General features: G+C 39.4%; 1 protein-coding gene across 2 annotated transcripts in view; it reads right to left on the reverse strand.

Moving 5' to 3' along the window:
- Nucleotides 1-18,554, reverse strand: part of MRC1 (mannose receptor C-type 1) — a 97,056-nt gene that overhangs the window by 21,021 nt on the left and 57,481 nt on the right. For both annotated transcript variants that reach the window (XM_032624584.1, XM_032624583.1), the window contains 11 exons: nt 17,874-18,001; nt 17,312-17,399; nt 15,989-16,133; nt 14,104-14,145; nt 12,674-12,837; nt 11,562-11,629; nt 10,185-10,285; nt 8,707-8,849; nt 7,743-7,857; nt 3,155-3,321; nt 266-368 (listed from right to left, as the gene is read on the reverse strand). In XM_032624584.1, the coding sequence (XP_032480475.1) occupies nt 266-368; nt 3,155-3,321; nt 7,743-7,857; nt 8,707-8,849; nt 10,185-10,285; nt 11,562-11,629; nt 12,674-12,837; nt 14,104-14,145; nt 15,989-16,133; nt 17,312-17,399; nt 17,874-18,001 (1,264 nt within the window). The remainder of the gene's footprint in view (nt 1-265; nt 369-3,154; nt 3,322-7,742; nt 7,858-8,706; nt 8,850-10,184; nt 10,286-11,561; nt 11,630-12,673; nt 12,838-14,103; nt 14,146-15,988; nt 16,134-17,311; nt 17,400-17,873; nt 18,002-18,554) is intronic.

The raw sequence follows: 18,554 nt of genomic DNA on the forward strand, positions 1-18,554 counted from the left end.
GGGGCGCAGGTTCGATCCTTCGTCGGGGAACTAATATTCCACATGCCACACGGCACGGCCAAAAAAAAATTTTTTAATTATTTAATTAAAAAAGTTTTTTAAAAACAACGTGTTGATGTGCAAGGGAAGGGTCACTTTTTAAAAACAAAACTTAATTTTTTTAGAGCAGTTTAAGGCACACAGCAAAATTGAGAAGAATGTCACTTTTTAAAAAGTATGGAAAAACCCCACCTCTTCCAGCCCAGCGTGGTCCGGTAGGACTTACCGGGAGGTGTACGGCATATATAACCTCGCTTACTGTCACAGGTGTCATCCATCCATTTTCCTGCATCCCTTGACTTCCCTCCGATAATAAGAACACAGTCAGCCTGTATATTCATGGAGAAGAAAAAAAAAAAGCCAAATGTGGATGGATAATTATTTAAACCAATTCATTAATAAGTAAAAAAAAAAAATCCTTTATCCCGAACCTCCAAATTTAAGGAGAGCCCTAATTCATCTACAGCATGTTTAATTCATCCCTACTTTCCATGGTACTGGCCAACTTCCATGCAGATCCCTCACTGAACCCTTGCTATTTTAATTGAAAATTAAGCAGAGTTGGATAAACTTTGGAGCTGGTTCTGAGAAACGCTGCTGTCAGAAATCTCATTAATTCCCTGAAAGCTACCACAGCTTTCACCAGGGCCAGAGACATCTTCTCAGCCTCCAGCCTCATTATCCCATGAGCCTCAACTATCAGGAACCCCTAACGTACATTTCAAAGATTCTCTGCTCATTCCCATACCCCTTCTTAGCTATTCTTATCTTTCATTATCCTGGCTCAGCATCTCTGCTCTAAACCAGGAAACCTACACAGAACAAGCATGTTTCCACTACACAACGCACGTGAACATTTCTCTCCCACTCCCTTTATCAAACTACATTTAATCCTCTTGATTTTGTAAGTCCTGAAATTGTAACAACACAATATATGTGTTTTGATTCCAGTTTTGTGGAATACAAACTTTATATTTTTACACACGCTAAGAAAAAAATCTAGGAATAAAACCAACAAAACAGTGTTGTTGTTTTTTTCCTGGAAGGTGAGTCTACAGATTTTGTTTGTTTCTGTTGTTTCTCCTTTTCATTATGTTCTAAAAACAAAAAACTTGTGCAACATTGAATTTTTTTTAATGAAATTTACCACTCATCCAGGAAATCTTTCTAAGCAAACCCTATCTCACTCCAGTCTACTTTTCAGCCCTCATTTATGTAATAAGGATTGAAAGAATTTCTCCCCCGAAAGTCACTTACCCACAACCAGAATATATCTACCCTACACATAGCTACCACATTAATTATCATCAAGATGCCATCTTGATGAGATCGTTTTTCTGCTCAAACCTTTTTTTTTTTTTTTTTTTTTTTTGCTGCCTATCTGACAAAGTCCAAACTCTTTCTTAGGGCATCTAAATTTCTCTGAATTCTGCTTTCCATGTTCTAAAGTTGATGCCTATTTCTTTTCTGCATGACACTCCTACTATATTTAAAGCTCTTTACTTCCACCCAAACCCATCTTGTGCCTTTTTCTTAAAGACTTTATTCACCTTTCCCACTTAACACAACCTTCCCCAGCCTCTTGCCATGACTCCCTAATCATGATGTTTTAAACTTCTTGGGAAGAAGACCCACATTCTTCTTCACATGCCTTCTTTCCATCAAATAAAGAGCCCCACAGATACGTGCTGCCTGATTCGATCACTACATCCCATGGTGAGTTTCTTTCCTCCTAACTATCACGCTTTATAGCTGATCTTCTCATTACACACTTTCATTTTGTTCCTCTCGTCTTTCTTGTAGAAGACTTGGGGTCTAGCTTAGGTGGAAGCTTCTTCAAGGTAGAATAAAATATTATGTGCCTTCATGGATCCCACAATGCCTAGTGTGGTGTTTAACACTGCTTAGTCGGCTTCAATGATATAAGATAAAGAACAGTGAAATAAAGAAGCAATTGTCATGTACCACAATATTCATTGAAGCTCTATTTACAACAGCCAGGACGTGGAAGCAACTGAAGTGTCCATCGACAGATGAATGGATAAAGAAGATGAGGCACATATATACAATGGAATATTACTCAGCCATAAAAAGAAACGAAATTGAGTTATTTGTAGTGAGGTGGATGGACCTAGAGTCTGTCATACAGAGTGAAGTTAAGTCAGAAAGAGAAAAACAAATACCCTATGCTAACACATATATATGGAATCTAAAAAAAAAAAATGGTCATGAAGAACCTAGGGGCAGGACAGGAATAAAGACAGACATAGAGAATGGACTTGAGGATATTGGGAGGGGGAAGGGTAAGCTGGGACGAAGTGAGAGAATGGCACTGACATATATACACTACCAAATGTAAAACAGATAGCTAGTGGGAAACAGCCGCACAGCACAGGGAGATCAGCTCGGTGCTTTGTGACCACCTAGAGGGGTGGGATAGGGAGGGTGGGAGGGAGACGCAAGAGGGAGGAGATATGGGGATATACGTATGCGTATAGCTGATTCACTTTGTTATACAGTGGCAACTAACACAACAATGTAAAGCAATTACACTCCAATAAGGATGTTAAAATATAAATAATTTAAAAAATTAAAAAAAATTTTTTAGAAAAAGAAGCAATTGTCTGTCTCTTAGGTTAATGCACTTAGCACTTAGCAGCGTGTTTGACACTTAATTAGCACTCTGCAAACAGTAGCTCCATCATGACGATGACGACGAGGATAACTTTAGAAGCAGTGGGAGCTTGCAGAACTACACCCCAAATACTACGACAGTTTCAAGAGTTTAGGGGTAGCTGATGCAAAGAACATTGCTAACTCTGGGTTCAAGCGTACGTGCTGACGACAGCCTGGGCCCGTACTGGAGCTGGCTTTCCCTATTCCTCGCTACCATCACCGTCTATGTCCTCCCACCCCCAACCCAAAGATGAAGAGTTCTTAACTGAATGTATACCCCTCCCTTCAAGGCTGGCTCAGTCCGAAGCAGTTAAAATGTGCAAGCATGAATCGGATCCAGGAGTACTCTGGCAGAATTTTTCACAGAAGATTAACCACTAATACGTCGACCTGAAGCAAACCGACAGTGTATGGAGAGGTGACGGAAAGCGATATTTACATCTTCAAAAGAAAGACTACTCCTTCTCCCACCAGGGTAACCTTTCCCCCAGTTTGTGTAATGCACTCCTCGGCCATCCGTCCAAAGGAACGTGTGCTCTGAATTGACATCGTTCAGCCCAGTCCAGGCGTGAAAAGTGGAGTTTTTCATATGATACGTAAGGAATGCTGAAAGAAAGTTTCACAAGATCATTGTGAACTTTGAGGGGAAAGACTCCAATATCAAAAATACTCAGAATACATGAATTTATAAATACCGAGCATGTGATTAATGTCTTTATTATCATTTAAAAGCACTTACCATGAAAACAAACACATTCTGACCTGAGCAGCATGTTATCACGTCAACTTTGGACTTTGTTTCTCATAAGAAAAGTCTAGGTATTATCTGGGTCACTGCAGATAGCTGTATAGGTTGTGCCCTACCCAAGGACCCTGGGGCGCTGGGGCCGGGGAGGCTGAAATCCACCCTACGCCCCACCCTCCATTTTGTACACCCAGATCTGGGTTATGGCTGCCTACCATCCTGCACTAAGAGGTACATTTTTCTAATTCACGCACGGTCATCCTGTACTAGTTAGCACGTGTCCTGTTTCTATAAATAAGATAACCTGATTATACTGGGTTGGCCAAAAAGTTCGCTCGGGTTCTTCTAAAATGGATTAAAGACCTAAATGTAAGGCCAGACACTATCAAACTCTTAGAGGAAAACATAGGCAGAACACTCTATGACATACATCATAGCAAGATCCTTTTTGACCCACCTCCTAGAGAAATGGAAATAAAACCAAAAATAAACAAATGGGACCTAATGAAACTTCAAAGCTTTTGCACAGCAAAGGAAACCATAAACAAGACCAAAAGACAACCCTCAGAATGGGAGAAAATATTTGCAAATGAAGCAACTGACAAAGGATTAATCTCCAAAATTTACAAGCCACTCATGCAGCTCAATAACAAAAAAACAAACAACCCAATCCAAAAATGGGCAGAAGACCTAAATAGACATTTCTCCAAAGAAGATATACAGACTGCCAACAAACACATGAAAGGATGCTCAACATCACTAATCATTAGAGAAATGCAAATCAAAACTACCATGAGATATAATCTCACACCGGTCAGAATGGCCATCATCAAAAAATCTAGAAACAATAAATGCTGGAGAGGGTGTGGAGAAAAGGGAACCCTCTTGCACTGTTGGTGGGAATGTAAATTGATACAGTCACTATGGAGAACAGTATGGAGGTCCCTTAAAAAACTACAAATAGAACTACCATATGACCCAGCAATCCCACTACTGGGCATATACCCTGAGAAAACCATAATTCAAAAAGAGTCATGTACCAAAATGTTCATTGCAGCTCTATTTACAATAGCCAGGATATGGAAGCAACCTAAGTGCCCATCATCGGATGAATGGATAAAGAAGATGTGGCACATATATACAATGGAATATTACTCAGCCATAAAAAGAAACGAAATTGAGATATTTGTAGTGAGGTGGATGGACCTAGAGTCTGTCATACAGAGTGAAGTAAGTCAGAAAGAGAAAGACAAATACCGTATGCTAACACATATATATGGAATCTAAGAAAAAAAAAAAGGTCACGAAGAATGTAGGGGTAAGACAGGAATAAAGACACAGACCTACCAGAGAATGGACTTGAGGATATGGGGAGGGGGAAGGGTGAGGTGGGACGAAGTGAGAGAGTGGCTTGGACATATATACACTACCAAACGTAAAGTAGATGGCTAGTGGGAAACAGCCGCATAGCACAGGGAGATCAGCTCGGTGCTTTGTGACCACCTAGAGGGTGGGATAGGGAGGGTGGGAGGGAGGGAGATGCAAGAGGGAAGAGATATGGGAACATATGTATAACTGATTTACTTTGTTATAAAGCAGAAACTAACACACCATTGTAAAGCAATTATACTGCAATAAAGATGTTTTTTTTAAAAAAAAGGCATGGAGATTAGAAAAAAAAAGGATGTTATGGAAAAACCCGAACGAACTTTTTGGCCAACATAATAATAACTAGGGGCCAAAGAGAACTCTTAACCTTAAAAAGTTCTGAAAATAAAAACTATTTGTCAAAACGAAAAAGCATTAGGCTGTCAAATGATCACCACCTTGGACTGACAAACCAAAAGAGCTACCCAAATGGAACTCCTCCAGGACAGCCAGTCCCTAAGCGGTCAGCAGCCATCCACATCCACTGCGCATGCTTGGACCCAGGGGGCATCCTGGTGCTAAGTGCTCACATCACTGGGAGAGAAATTCAGAGAAAGCAGGACAAATATGGCCTCTTGCTTCTTTATCAATTCTGTGGCAGACAGGATTGTGGCAAATATCCAGAAACTCTAAAAGGCTTAAATGTACATGTTCCCCATTCCTTCTCCAGCAGCCCATCCCCATGCCTGCCACACCATGGCAGCCGCCTTCTGAGGCCAGCAACCTCACCTGCCAGGAGCTGTGGACACCAAGGACACTAGATGGGACCGAGTGAATGAGCACGGACTCTACGGGACAATTTCCAAACTCTGCTTAAACACGACTCCTGAATGCAAATAGGAAACCAAATGACTAAGCACTTGGGTTACTAATAGAAAATGTAAAATAGAAAGAAGGCCACAGAGATTATCTGTTTATTCATGAACAAACAGTTCCACGGAAGGGTCATTGCTACATGCTTACTCTTCGGCAGAGTAATAGACACCACTACACTGCTCAGAGATTTGCTTATTTCTCAATTAACTCAAAGTAAAAAAAAAAAAAAAAGAAAAGAAATTTCTTATAATATTTTTCAGAAAGAAAAGAGCATGGGTAGGTATTTACTCTGGTTTTTTTTTATTTCCTAAATAAGATCATAACTCTTGCCTTATCCCCAACTTGAAATGAAATGTGGAAAAGCTCTACCTGCCAATATTTCAACACTGACTTGTTTTCTGCCAAGAACCACAAAAAGAATTCAACAGCGTGTGCCTGTGTTGCCAGGAATAATGTTAGTTTATCTGAAAATTGTTCCCTTCTGCACATCTCTATGACCCAGGTTCTAATTTTGTTATGGCAAGAATCAGCTCTTTGTGGTTAAGAGAGGGAATCAGTTATTGTGCTTCTCTGCTGGGTAGCTAAGCCCAGAATGTGGTAGACCAGTTAGAGAAATGTGAGTATTATATCCCTGAATTTTTTTTATTGTGTGCTATGGTTTGACACTTTTCTTTCAGTGTCTGGCAAGCTGCTGAACTTGTCAAAGGTTCTCAGTGAAAGCCTGGTTGATTTACTGAAGAATGTGTTCCAAGAAAGCACATGGTAGCATTTATGGAGTGAAATTAACACTTAGGAGAGCGCCACACAGCGTTCCAAGGTCTCTCTTCTTTCTTATCTTTTTTGAGGTATATCATTTTTTCCCAATAAATGATTTTGGAAGTCAAAGAACCTCAGAACCAAAAGGGAACTTAGAAATCATCCAGTCTACATTTTTCCCCAACGACATCACCTAAATTCCTACACACAACAAATATGTATTGGGCATCTTCCGTGCTACATACCAGTCAACATATGTAACTCTGCAGCACCCATTTCAGTACCTTCCAACAAAAGCATTTTCACAGCCCTTTAAAAGAACTCACGAAGCATCCCATCCAATTAGTTCTAACTGTTAGAATAACCTAATTTTGAGCCTACATTTGTTTCCCTGTAACTGCCACTCATGGGTTCTAAGTCTTCCTTCTTTAGTGGGACGATCCTTCAAAGTTCACATCCTCTTTTCCAGGCTGTGAAACCTAGTGTCTTTCAAACCGTCCTCACTCGCTGCTGGCTGTGGTTTCCAAACCTTCATCAGTTTAGCTGCTGTCATCTGAAAGGCCCGCAGTTGGTCAACATCATTTTTAAAGTAACTAATTTAACCTAATGTCTACTTCCAGTACGGTGGCCCCAAAAAGACCATGTGAAAGGGGTCAAGTACCTTTCTCTTGGCTACAATATAATGAATTTTACAATCTGCTGCATGTAAGTGGTGTGTTTCTTCATCCTGTCCTTCAAAGCTCTGGCTTATCCTTATGTTTTATCAAATTTATTTTCTCAATTTGTTCAAAGTTCATATTGAAAACTTAGTTTTATTGCATTATAAACTCTATATTAAGTGACTAGAAGAGCAGTAAATGGAAAATGAGCAATTTCTAATTTTATTCCTGGAACTACTCTTCTTCTTTGACTCTTTGGTGAAAAAACTGGTTTGGCAGAAACAGATGGAATTGAAGCTGGAAGACCCAGTTTGATTCCCAGTCCTACCCCTTGCCCTGTAAGCTCCCTGATCTAAGGCTCCCTGAGCACATTTCCTCATTCACAAGGGACTAATGATTCCTGCTTCATAGACCTGTTAGGAAAATGGAAAGGCAACTTACATGTAAAACGCTCAGCATAAGGCCTACAGCTAATAAAATAGCTCCCAACATGTGCTTGTTTTCCCTTCCTAGTCTTTACTCTGGAACACCAAAAATTCATTTACTATAAGCAACATTCTACCGTTTTAGGGGGAAAAGTTACATATTTATGTGCATCACTGACTGTAAAACGGCCCACACACCTTGCTCTTTTTCATTGTGTATGGACACCAGATTTCCTCCAAATCCTATGCAAGCTTTTCGTGCCTCTTGCCAATTTTTTCTTTCTTCTTCAACAAATCCAAAGATTTTGAAACACTCGGATGGAAGGAGAAAAAAATCATAGGGATTAGATAAAGATAACAGTATTTGCTCTACAGAAATCAAAATGATCCATGAAGATTAGAGCTAAATATACATTTGCTCACAACCAAATAGAAACGCAAAAAAATTGTTAGTTTTAGGGCTTCCGTGGTGGCGCAGTGGTTGGGAGTCCGCCTGCCGATGCAGGGGAGATGGGTTGGTGCCCTGGTCCGGGAGGATCCCACATGCCGCGGAGCGGCTGGGCCCGTGAGCCATGGCCGCTGAGCCTGAGTGTCCGGAGCCTGTGCTCCACAACGGGAGAGGCCACAACAGTGAGAGGCCTGCGTACCGCAAAAAAATAAAATAAAATAAAATAAAGGAAAAAAAATTGTTAGTTTTAGGGGCTTCCCTGGTGGCGCAGTGGTTGAGAGTCCGCCTGCCGATGCAGGGGACGTGGGTTCGTGCCCCGGTCCGGGAAGATCCCACATGCTGCGGAGCGGCTGGGCCCGTGAGCCATGGCCGCTGGGCCTGCGCATCCGGAGCCTGTGCTCCGCAGTGGGAGAGGCCACAGAAGTGAGAGGCCCGCATAATGAAAAAAAAAAAAAAAAAAAAAAAATTGTTAGTTTATTACCCATCAGCTTTCTTTGCAAAGTTTTTTCTCGGGACAAAGGGCATGACTATTTGGGTAATACCGTCAAGTCTACTATCAATTCCCACAGAGAATTTAACATGGAATTTCCACATATTCTTGCCTAAAATTTTTAAAGTGATGAGGCAAGCAAACATTAACTTGCAGCTGAAAGATTTGCATTGCTACTCTCCACACTAGTCAGTGACGTGACTACAACTAAGTTTTCTTAGTACCTTGTAATTATAAAAATTCCAACCTTCCTTACAACCTCCTGGGACCGAGGGTGTGGCAGGGAGAGCCGTGGCATTGATACTACTATTATGGCGTTGACAAATGAAGGCATTTGGAAAACCACAGTTAATATCATTCCAGAACCCTGACAAAGAACAGAACAGTTAAGTTAGATTTACATGCTTAAAAACACTGTTTTTTAAAAAAACTTTTTTAAAAACCCTTTTTTACAAAAACCACCTTTGTATTGAAGTACAGTTGATTTACAATGTTGTGTTAGTTTTGGGTGTAAAGCACAGTGACTCAGTTATATATATCAAATTCTTTTCCATTATAGGTTATTACAAGATATTGAATACAGTTTTCTGTGCCATACAGTACGTCCTTGTGGTTTATCTATTTTATATATAGGAGTTAAAAACACTTTTAAAAATGTGTTTCGTTTATAATAGCCAAGACATGGAAGCAACCTAAATGTCCATCAAAAGAGGAATGGATAAAGGAGTTGTGGTACATGTATACAATGGAATATTGCTCAGCCATGAAAAAGAATAAAATAATGCCATTTGCAGCAACCTGGATGGACCTAGAGACTGTCATACTGAGTAAACTAAGTCCGGCAGAGAAAGAGAAATATCATATGATACTGCTTATATGCAGAATCTAAAAAAAAAAGTGATACAAACGAACTTATTTACAAAACAGAAACGGACTCACACACTTAGAAAATGAACTTATGGTTACCGGGGGGGATAGTTAGGGAGTTTGGTATTGACATGTATACCCTACTATATTTAAAATAAATAACCAACAAGGAAAAAAAAGATAATAAAAAGCTTACCCCCCAAAAAATAAATAAATTTTAAAAATGTGTTTATATTTTATAAGGATTCTCAAAAATGGTTTATACTACAAACATCATTTTTACACAAGAGACGAGAAAGATCTATGTGATACCCTTTTGCGCTTTCACTTAAACCAATAATAGTTCAACTTTATAGAGAGTTTACTATGAGCAAAGCACATACTAGATGTTGCAGGTTATTATCTAAATAGCCAGTAATTGCTAATAATAGTAATCTAATAAACTTTATACACGAAGCATTTGCTTAGTGTTTTAGATGTATTATCTCACTCTTCTCGACAACTGATACATTCTGTTATTATTCCCATTTTACAGCTAAAGACATAGAGATAAAGGAGATAGATAAACATTCTGGATACTTTCCTCATTCAGAACATGAAGACATGTTTCATAAAATGAGAAGTGAGAAGATTGTGTCATTTAATTAGAGTAAACGTTAAGCATCCATTCTCTTTACAAATTGAACAGTTATGTTGCTAAAATTAGAATTCTCCTTGATTCTCTCTCCTTTTCTTGTCTGATTTAAGCACACAACTTGCTACTTCTAGCCTAAAGATGTAGCAAATGACACGTCATACCACAAGGCAGATTCAAGAAGATTGTGATCTTGTCTACCTGAATTTGAATACATGGTGACACAGTTTTCATCATCATTTGCAAAATTGGGTTCCCCTGTGGCCCAAGCCACATAATCCACTTTGCTTCCGTCCATCCAACTGGAAAAGAAAATTCAGCCGGTTAGCAAAAATCCAATCAGAAGAGTTGGCTACAGCCTAGCGGTGGGAACAGGCAAGTCAATCAAGATGAAGACAGCACAGCATCTGAAGCAAAGAGAAGAGAGTTTTCTAGAGAGAGCAGCAGGAAACCCCTACAGGTCATGGGTGCTGCCCCGGGGAACTGAGGTCTCCTGTAGTAACTGGATGCCTGGCTCGTCTGCTTTCTTTTCCCTCCCTGGAAGAAGTACTTTTATTCTTGATGTGAGAGAAGAAACGGAGATCCCAGTTACCCTGGAAGTGCACCAGAAGTAAACATCCTCCCATAGGACTTCTTAGGCACGAGTCCCACAAAACAAAACCACCCACAGACAGATGGAGAATACAGAGTTTCTCACTGGGCCTCTTCTCTGATTTTCATGTTTACTCTGGTTTCCCCTAAGGTAGGTGAGCCAATACTCGTTTTCATAAATTACGGAAATTCGGGGGCCGTTTGTTAGCTGGAAGGAGACCAGGAGATCACCGAATTCGACCCTCTCATTTGGAGGATGGTTAAAATGGATGCGTGTCCAAAGGAGCACCACACATTTCTGATCTTTAAAAATAATGAGAGTGAGTTTGGGTCTTTCTTGCCAAAAATGGCAACAGCAGTCACGTGGAACATATGTGGTTAATACACCTACGCAGGAGCCAGGAAGACAAACTTGCTCTTCAAACTTAGAAGAACGTGGGTACTGATGAACAAGGAAAGAAACCCCCCAAAATGTACTCGTTTCCTCCCTCCTGCAGCTTCTGCTGGTCCCTGAACCTAACGAAAAACAGTATAGTCATTCCTTTGAAGGGAAAGCATTTCAGGCAGTTGAAAGAATACTTCAAAGCAGTGCTCCGAAAGCAGGAAGAGGGGCAACACGAAAGGCCCCTTTGGTTCTAGGCACCAAGGACAGTCCAAATGGGAATAAATTTTCAAATAATTTCAATATACATATCTGTATAATATCTTCCTAGCAGACGATTAACTAACAGTTGATGACCTCCTGAAACAAAGAGAGGTGACATTTTGCAAGATTCAAGCAGAGTCTGAGTTGTTTGAGATTTATAATGCTGAAATATTTAACAGGATTTTTAAAAATTGGTTTTTGTTTTTAAGGTGCTTTGTAGATTGAGAGCCCAGCAGGATTTTTTTTTACATTTATTCAGCAGAACCAAAATCTGAAAATCACTTTGTGTTGCTCATCAGATCACTGTCCTAAGTAAAGTTGTTTTATTTTGATTTACTTACGTAAACTTTTTATCCAAGCTGATCAATAGACCAATAAAATATGCTGGCTGTGCATCATTCCTGTTGACCTAGAACATGGAAGTTTACATACAGTTCAATCTGTACTTAGGTGATAAGCAAATTCTTAAATAAAACCTACAGATTAACGAGGCAGGCTGTTTGGGGACTTTTCTAAGGAGGCATTCAGACAGAAACTTTGTTGTATATTCAATGGTTTTCATAGAAGTAAAAGTATGCACATTATATAACAACCTGCATTTATATAGCAAATACCTTAAGACATTCTCTGTAACATCAGATGTCATTAGTAATTAGACACTATTAAAGACGTTCTTTAAAACAAAGTAGCCATTTGGGATTATGTGGCTAAGGAAAGACTTCTCCACCCACATGTATACTGGTGCAATATTAGGAAATATCCTGAGAATTTCAAACCATGGTATATCTACGAAGATGGAGATAAGTCATGCTACACTCCAATACCTTTGTGATCAAATGAATTTTTATTCTTTCGTTACTGTGGAACTTATTTTTTTCCTTCTCTCCCTCTTACCTCCTTTCTGGAAAACAATAAAGATGCCATGAAGATTTTTAAAGAGAAAGATCAAGCCAAGGATGCTTGGAAAAAAACCAATTATACCTTCACTGTTAGCTGACAATTTCGGCACAACCAAAAAAGACTTTTATATGAATAATCAAGCTGTACTATCTATTAACCAAGAATCTGGTTAAGATTAAGACATAAATTATAATCAACTTGCACTAAACACAAAGGGTCCAGGATTGATATATAACAACTAGTTAAGAATGATAATCTTTGAAAATCAAATTAGTGAACTCAAAGCCATCAAGTCTGGATTCTCCCAAAGCCCAGGCTAAACACTGTTTCTGGGTTCTCTGATTCTCCACTGAATACTCCAGCAATCAGGTCATTCACTTCTGCGATGGCTAACACCCAGCATCCCTGCCCTGACACTCACATCTTTACCCCTGACCTTAGGAGGTTCAAATTCAGCACATAATTGGAAATTGCACCACGGGGTAGCAATCGTAGACATTGTCTTTGCTTAGCACATGTCACTGTTCCATTCTGAAATTAATCATATGCTTACATATTTCCATAGAAACTTCTTTTCGCTTTCACTTCGGATAGAAACAAGATCACCAAAATTCCTCTTGCAAAATTCTCGTGCCTTGTCCATGGTTTCCTTCTCTTTGCTAAAGTAATACTGGTAGTCTTTGTAAATAGCCCACCCATCGTCAGTGATTGGTGGATCTGAAAAATCAGTGAAGAAAAGGTGATGAATTTTATTTAGACAAATTCAAGAATCTGGTATGTATGCCACACAAAAGTGAAAAGAGCAGAGTAGCGCTATCAGAGGTATCTGCAGCTCTGAGAGCTCAGAAGGAGAAGGAAGTTGATGCCAATACAGACTGAATCACCTAAATCCAAATATCTACTTTCCACTAACTCTGTAAAAACTAGTTACTTTTCTTCTCAGCTAAGTTCCATGGATCATTATTGGGTAAAAGAACTCCCAATGTTACATTCATCAATAGGAGATGGAAAGATTGACATACACGCACCCATGATGTTTTAGGTTCAAAGAGTGGAAAGTGTGAGAAAGCAACTTTCATCTTGATCTAACAAAGAACTTGTAAAAGATGGACGTGGGTGCTTCGATGTGTAATTGAAGAACCAAGGAATTCAGGTACCAGGAGGGTTCCGAAGGCTTTTTCCCAACTATGGAATTCTATGGTTCTGTGCTATAGTAGGCTGAGTAAAAGCCCCAAAGATGCCCAGGTCTTAATCTCTGGAATCTGTGACTGTTATACAGGAAAACGTACTTTGTAGACATGATTAAGTTAAGAACCTTCAGATGGAGAGATTACCCTAAATTATCTGGTTGGGCCCTAAATGTAAATCATCAGTATCCTTACAGAGGGAGATGTGAGTACAGAAGAAGGTGGTGATGTGACAAACGAAGGAAGATGCTACACTGCTGGTTTTGAAGATAAAGGGAGGGGCCGTGAACCAACAAATGCAAGGAATGCCGCTCTAGCAGCTTGTGACAAGGAAGTAGATTCACCCTTAGAGGCTCTGGAGGGAGCATGGTCCTGCCTATCCCTTGATTTCAGCCCAGGGAAACTGAGTTCACATCTCTGACCTCCAGAACTGTAAGGGAATAAATGTGTGTAGCTTTAAGCCACCAAGCTTGTGGTAGTTTGTTACAGCAGCCATAGGAAACTAATACATGAGGGCCTTGGATTTGATTCATGAAAGCTGAGAAGTGATATTAACATGCCTTACGTTTGTGCATGGAAGTATCAGTCTGGAGGAGTAGAGCCAAACTTTCATGAGATTCGCAAAGATATTAAGAACCCCTTCTCTCCACCTTCCTAGGGTAAGGTTTTTGGTTTGTTTGTCTGTTTTGGCTTTGGTTTTTTTTTTTTTTTTTCCATTGAGAAAGGAAAGAGGAAAAAAATGAATCTATTTTCTATTTCTATCAATATAGAAATCAGGAAAAAAGGAAACACCTACTGTCTTGAGGAGCTGGGGTTGGCTCAGGCTTTGGCGTTTGTCCTGGAAAACAAAAGAAAATTAGATATAAACAGTGCTTGAACTTGTGCTATTACATATCCTTCTTGTTTCACTATTTTCACGGGTCAATATAGCTAAAAACTTAACTGCTCTCTCTTTCTCTTCCTCCCTCCCAATCTTCAATTCTCCTATCAGTTGTGGGGGAGAAGAATAAAGAGAAACAGAATTAGGAGTTAAGAGTTATTCAGACCAGGTCCAACAATACCACCAGAAATTGGAAGACAGTTTTTTAGGCCCCAAAAGTAACATCATAAAAAAGAAAGAAAAGAACGTGAGTTTTGGAATCAGAAAGTCTAAGTTCAAATCCCAGTTTGGGGGTTAAATGTCTTACCCTTAACTTTCTCAACTGCAAAAAGGAGTTAGTCACACACGTAAAGAGATGGGGTAAAATGTGAGTTACTTGTGTTTAGAAAGTGCTCAACAGATGTTCGTTTTGCAGTGGTGCATCTTATAACGAGCTGTGAAAGTACTTAAATTTTCATTATTTGAAACCATTAAGTACGAACTATTTATTTACAAAATATAGTTTCTTCAAAAAACTTATTCTTGGGGCTCCCCTGGTAGCACAGTGATTAAGAATCCACCTGCCAATGCAGGGGACACGGGTTCGATCCCACATGCCGCGGAGCAACTAAGCCTGTGTGCCACAACTACTGAGCCTGTGAGCCACAACTACTGAGGCCACACAACACAGCTACTGAAGCCTGTGCACCTAGAGCCCGTGCTCCGCAGCAAGAGAAGCCCTTGCTCGCTGCAGCTAGAGAAAGCTCGCCTGCAGCAACGAAGACCCAACGCAGCCAAAAATAAATTAAAAAGAAAAGAAAACTTATTCTTACTAAATGTTTGTTTTATGAAACATTACATGAAATATTTTTCTTTCCAAGTAGTTGCTAATACTTGGACTTTGCTGGAATCCAATAAAAGGACTCAAGTTACTTAGCTTTTGGTTTAATGAATTTAACATCTGTAAGAACAGAGCTACTAATAATACAAAAGGAAATTAGTCTTTGGTAGCTAAGAGACTTTTAAAGAAAAACTGGCCACTATTTATTCTTCCATTCTGAAAACATTGGAAACACTCCTCTAAGCCAGAGTAAAGAAAATACACAGACAGACAGTAGGAGAGCGACACGGTATCTTTAGCGATGGAGCTGGAACAGTAGCCAAGGATCCCCGACAGCAGGAGGCGACGTGGTTCCATTTATCTGTCCGCAGAAGAGGAAGTGATACATATTTTGGTTCAAGGGTGGACCTGTTTATCTGGAAAGAATCTGACTCGGACATGTGGAACTTTCTGAGTCACAAATCATGACGGATAAGTAGGCATTGGTCATTTGGGGCCATCAATAACATGGTGGGTCTTACAGCATCAGGGGCCTCAAAATGGCGCCAGTTCTTTGATTGAACATTTCCTTGAGAAATCCATAAGCAGCATATTCAGACTGAGGGAAACTTTCACCTATTGGATGACTAACGTGGGTCAGAGGGTGGAAACGCCCAAACAGAAACCGCACCCTCATTACTCTGCTTACAGAGTAGAACACCTACCCACTCCCATGCCTATAGGACCTGAGCAAGAACCGCAGCTCGTGGGAATTATTTTGGAGGACGTGACTCTGGTCCAGGACTCCCGGGTGGCCTTTTGATCTTCTGTTCCTTTGGAACATTTATCTGTGCTCAGCGACTTCATTCTTATCCTGTGAAATGATGGCCCCTGCCAATTCCCTTATTTTGTTTGTTTGGTTCCACAGATAAAGGGAAGATACTGGGATCACTGGAGGTTAGTTCTCCAATCTGAGATAAAGGAGAGGACAGATCATCATACCTTTTCGTATCTGGCAAATCCAGTTGTTAAGATGTTCACAGTTAATATCGTTCCAGGACATACCAGGGTCACCTTTCAACTCACCACAGTACTCAACATTTTGATAATTATTAGGTTCTCCATAAGCCCAATTTTCATAGGAAACCTATATTAGAAACATTACATTACAACCATTAGCCATTTTTATCAGCCAATGCCAATCAACCATCCAAACACAAAAGGAAAGATGTTTACATTTCTTAATCGCTTCAGTTTTTTTTCACAATAGGTTTGTTTTGCAAACAAGTTTTATGAACACAGCTGGGAAAGAAATAGCTCTCATTACATGGAAACTTCTGAAGTCAAATAGAGTATGCTATTAAGTATTATAAAATTTCTTTCCCCCTAATTAAATAGAATGGATCCAGGGCCATGAAAGTGGGATTTGTATACAGGAAAAAACCTGGCAAAAAGTTCCACTTCTCAGTATTGGGAGTTCCTCAATTTATAACTCATTCTTAAGGGATAATATTTCATTGTGATACTGGAAACTTTCTTTTTACTAGAGGGGTAGGAGAGAGAAATATAAGTAGTTCTCCTTACAAAAGAAAAGACTTATGAAACGTTACTAAGGAAGCTACCAAACGTTGCCAAAGTGAACAGTGGGGATAAATGGAGGGCTGGGATTAGGTCCTCTACGGAGTTCTCAGAGTGGAATCATAGCCCACAAGGTTTTAGAATAAGCATCATGATCTATTTTCCAGAGATCTAAATATAAAATTCATGTTAACAATGGAGCCATCAAGTAATCCACCCTACCGAGCACCTTGAAAAGTTGCTGATGGGTTGGGACAGGAAGTAGAACTGAAAGTATACAAATTCACTTCCTGTGATGATGGCCAGCACGTGCCACAGCCTCTCACTTCCCCGTTCCTGAGAATGGAGAAGTCTGACAAAGCCTAATGGTTTCTAATGGAATATCAAAAGTTGTTTCCACACCTCCTAGTCTACAAGAGGTCATAAAACACTCAATTTTTAAGAAGTCTAGCTACTTGCATACCAACTTGGCACGAGAGAATGAAGACATTATTTTATATCAATTGGGGAATGAGTTTCCTAATTTTTTTCATCCAGTCCACCATGTTCCACCTTGGGTGAACAGGAGAACTGTCCTGGGACAGGGGCAGAATAATGGTCCTAAAGTAGCATTCATTTTGCATAGAAAAAGGTCTCTAGCTCTCATAATAACCCATCTTACCAAAAATTTGGAGTAAGCCAAAAGGTTAATACCAAAATAAATACACGATAAAGTAAGAAAATGATATGTTAAGTCAAATTACTCACAGGAGATCCATCACTCCAAGTAAAGCCCTCAGAAGGACTTCCATATGTCAGTCCCAACCAAAACAGTTCGTGGTAGCTTCCACTAGCTCTGCAACATACAAGATATAAAGGTAGCTTATGAACCAAGTTTGGTTACCTATGAGTCCTAATCCAATTTGAAAATGACCCCCAAAACATAAATTAGTTAGTACACAGGTAAAGGGATTCAATGACTAAATGTAAGCTTTATGGAACAGTTGTGCATTTTGGTACAACCTGTAAATATCCTGAAAACAAGCTGCTGTTTGAAAGAACTGTAAAGCATTGGAAGGTACTCATTCATTTAACAATATGTACTGAGTGTCTTATACGTTTATAGAGCAATTCATCACAGGATTTATATCTATAAAATTAAAGCATTTAGAAGTGAAACTAAATCAAAAAGTGCCCACGGATTCAGGATATGATATATGTATCCACAGCAGCATAAGGAGCCAACAATTCTGGAAATATGAGAATTTTCTCAACATCATTAACACCCAACGGGTCAAAGAAAGGAGTATTGTATAGAAAAGCTACTTACGTTATTAATCGCCATATTGTTTGCTGTTCCTCCTTATTATTGATACTAGCTAGATCTCCACCCAGAGCTCTACAAAAATCTCGAGATTCAAACCATGTTTTCTTCTCATGTTTTCCTTTTGTAAACAGCTAAAGGTGATACAGATTCAGAATTTATTTTACACTTCATAGCTTATCAAACCAAGAGAAATAATCGACTTTTGATGAGATTTCATTTATAGAAAAGCAAGACATTACAATGGCCCCAATTTGGGCGATGATTTTGTTGAGAAAACCTTAGAAAATGAACTTATTTTATAGCACCTGGAGAAGTCAGATTAAAAGCTTTAGGCGTATGGGTTTGGCATACAGCTTTCTGTAGAAGATAGGATTAATTTGGTTAAGTGTAAGAAGTAGCATTGAGATGGAAGAGAATGAAAAGAAACTTGATATAGAGAAAGTAAACATGAATTTAAAAAATTTAAGGGTAATAACCTCCCTAAGATTGCGCCACAGTTTGTTATCCTGTTTAGCTTAAACAATGAATAACGCAGCAGCCTTCCAACACTTTGTTGTTATGTTCTTAAAATTGCCTTTTCCTTTTTCCTTATGGATGTATATTTTAACAACGATTGCGATTGGAGAACGTGTCACGACTGACACTTATCGGGGAGAGCATCTAAAAAGATGGGATATAAGCTAA

This window comes from Phocoena sinus, chromosome 2 (assembly GCF_008692025.1).
Source record: "Phocoena sinus isolate mPhoSin1 chromosome 2, mPhoSin1.pri, whole genome shotgun sequence".
Classification (NCBI taxonomy): Eukaryota; Metazoa; Chordata; class Mammalia; order Artiodactyla; family Phocoenidae; genus Phocoena; species Phocoena sinus.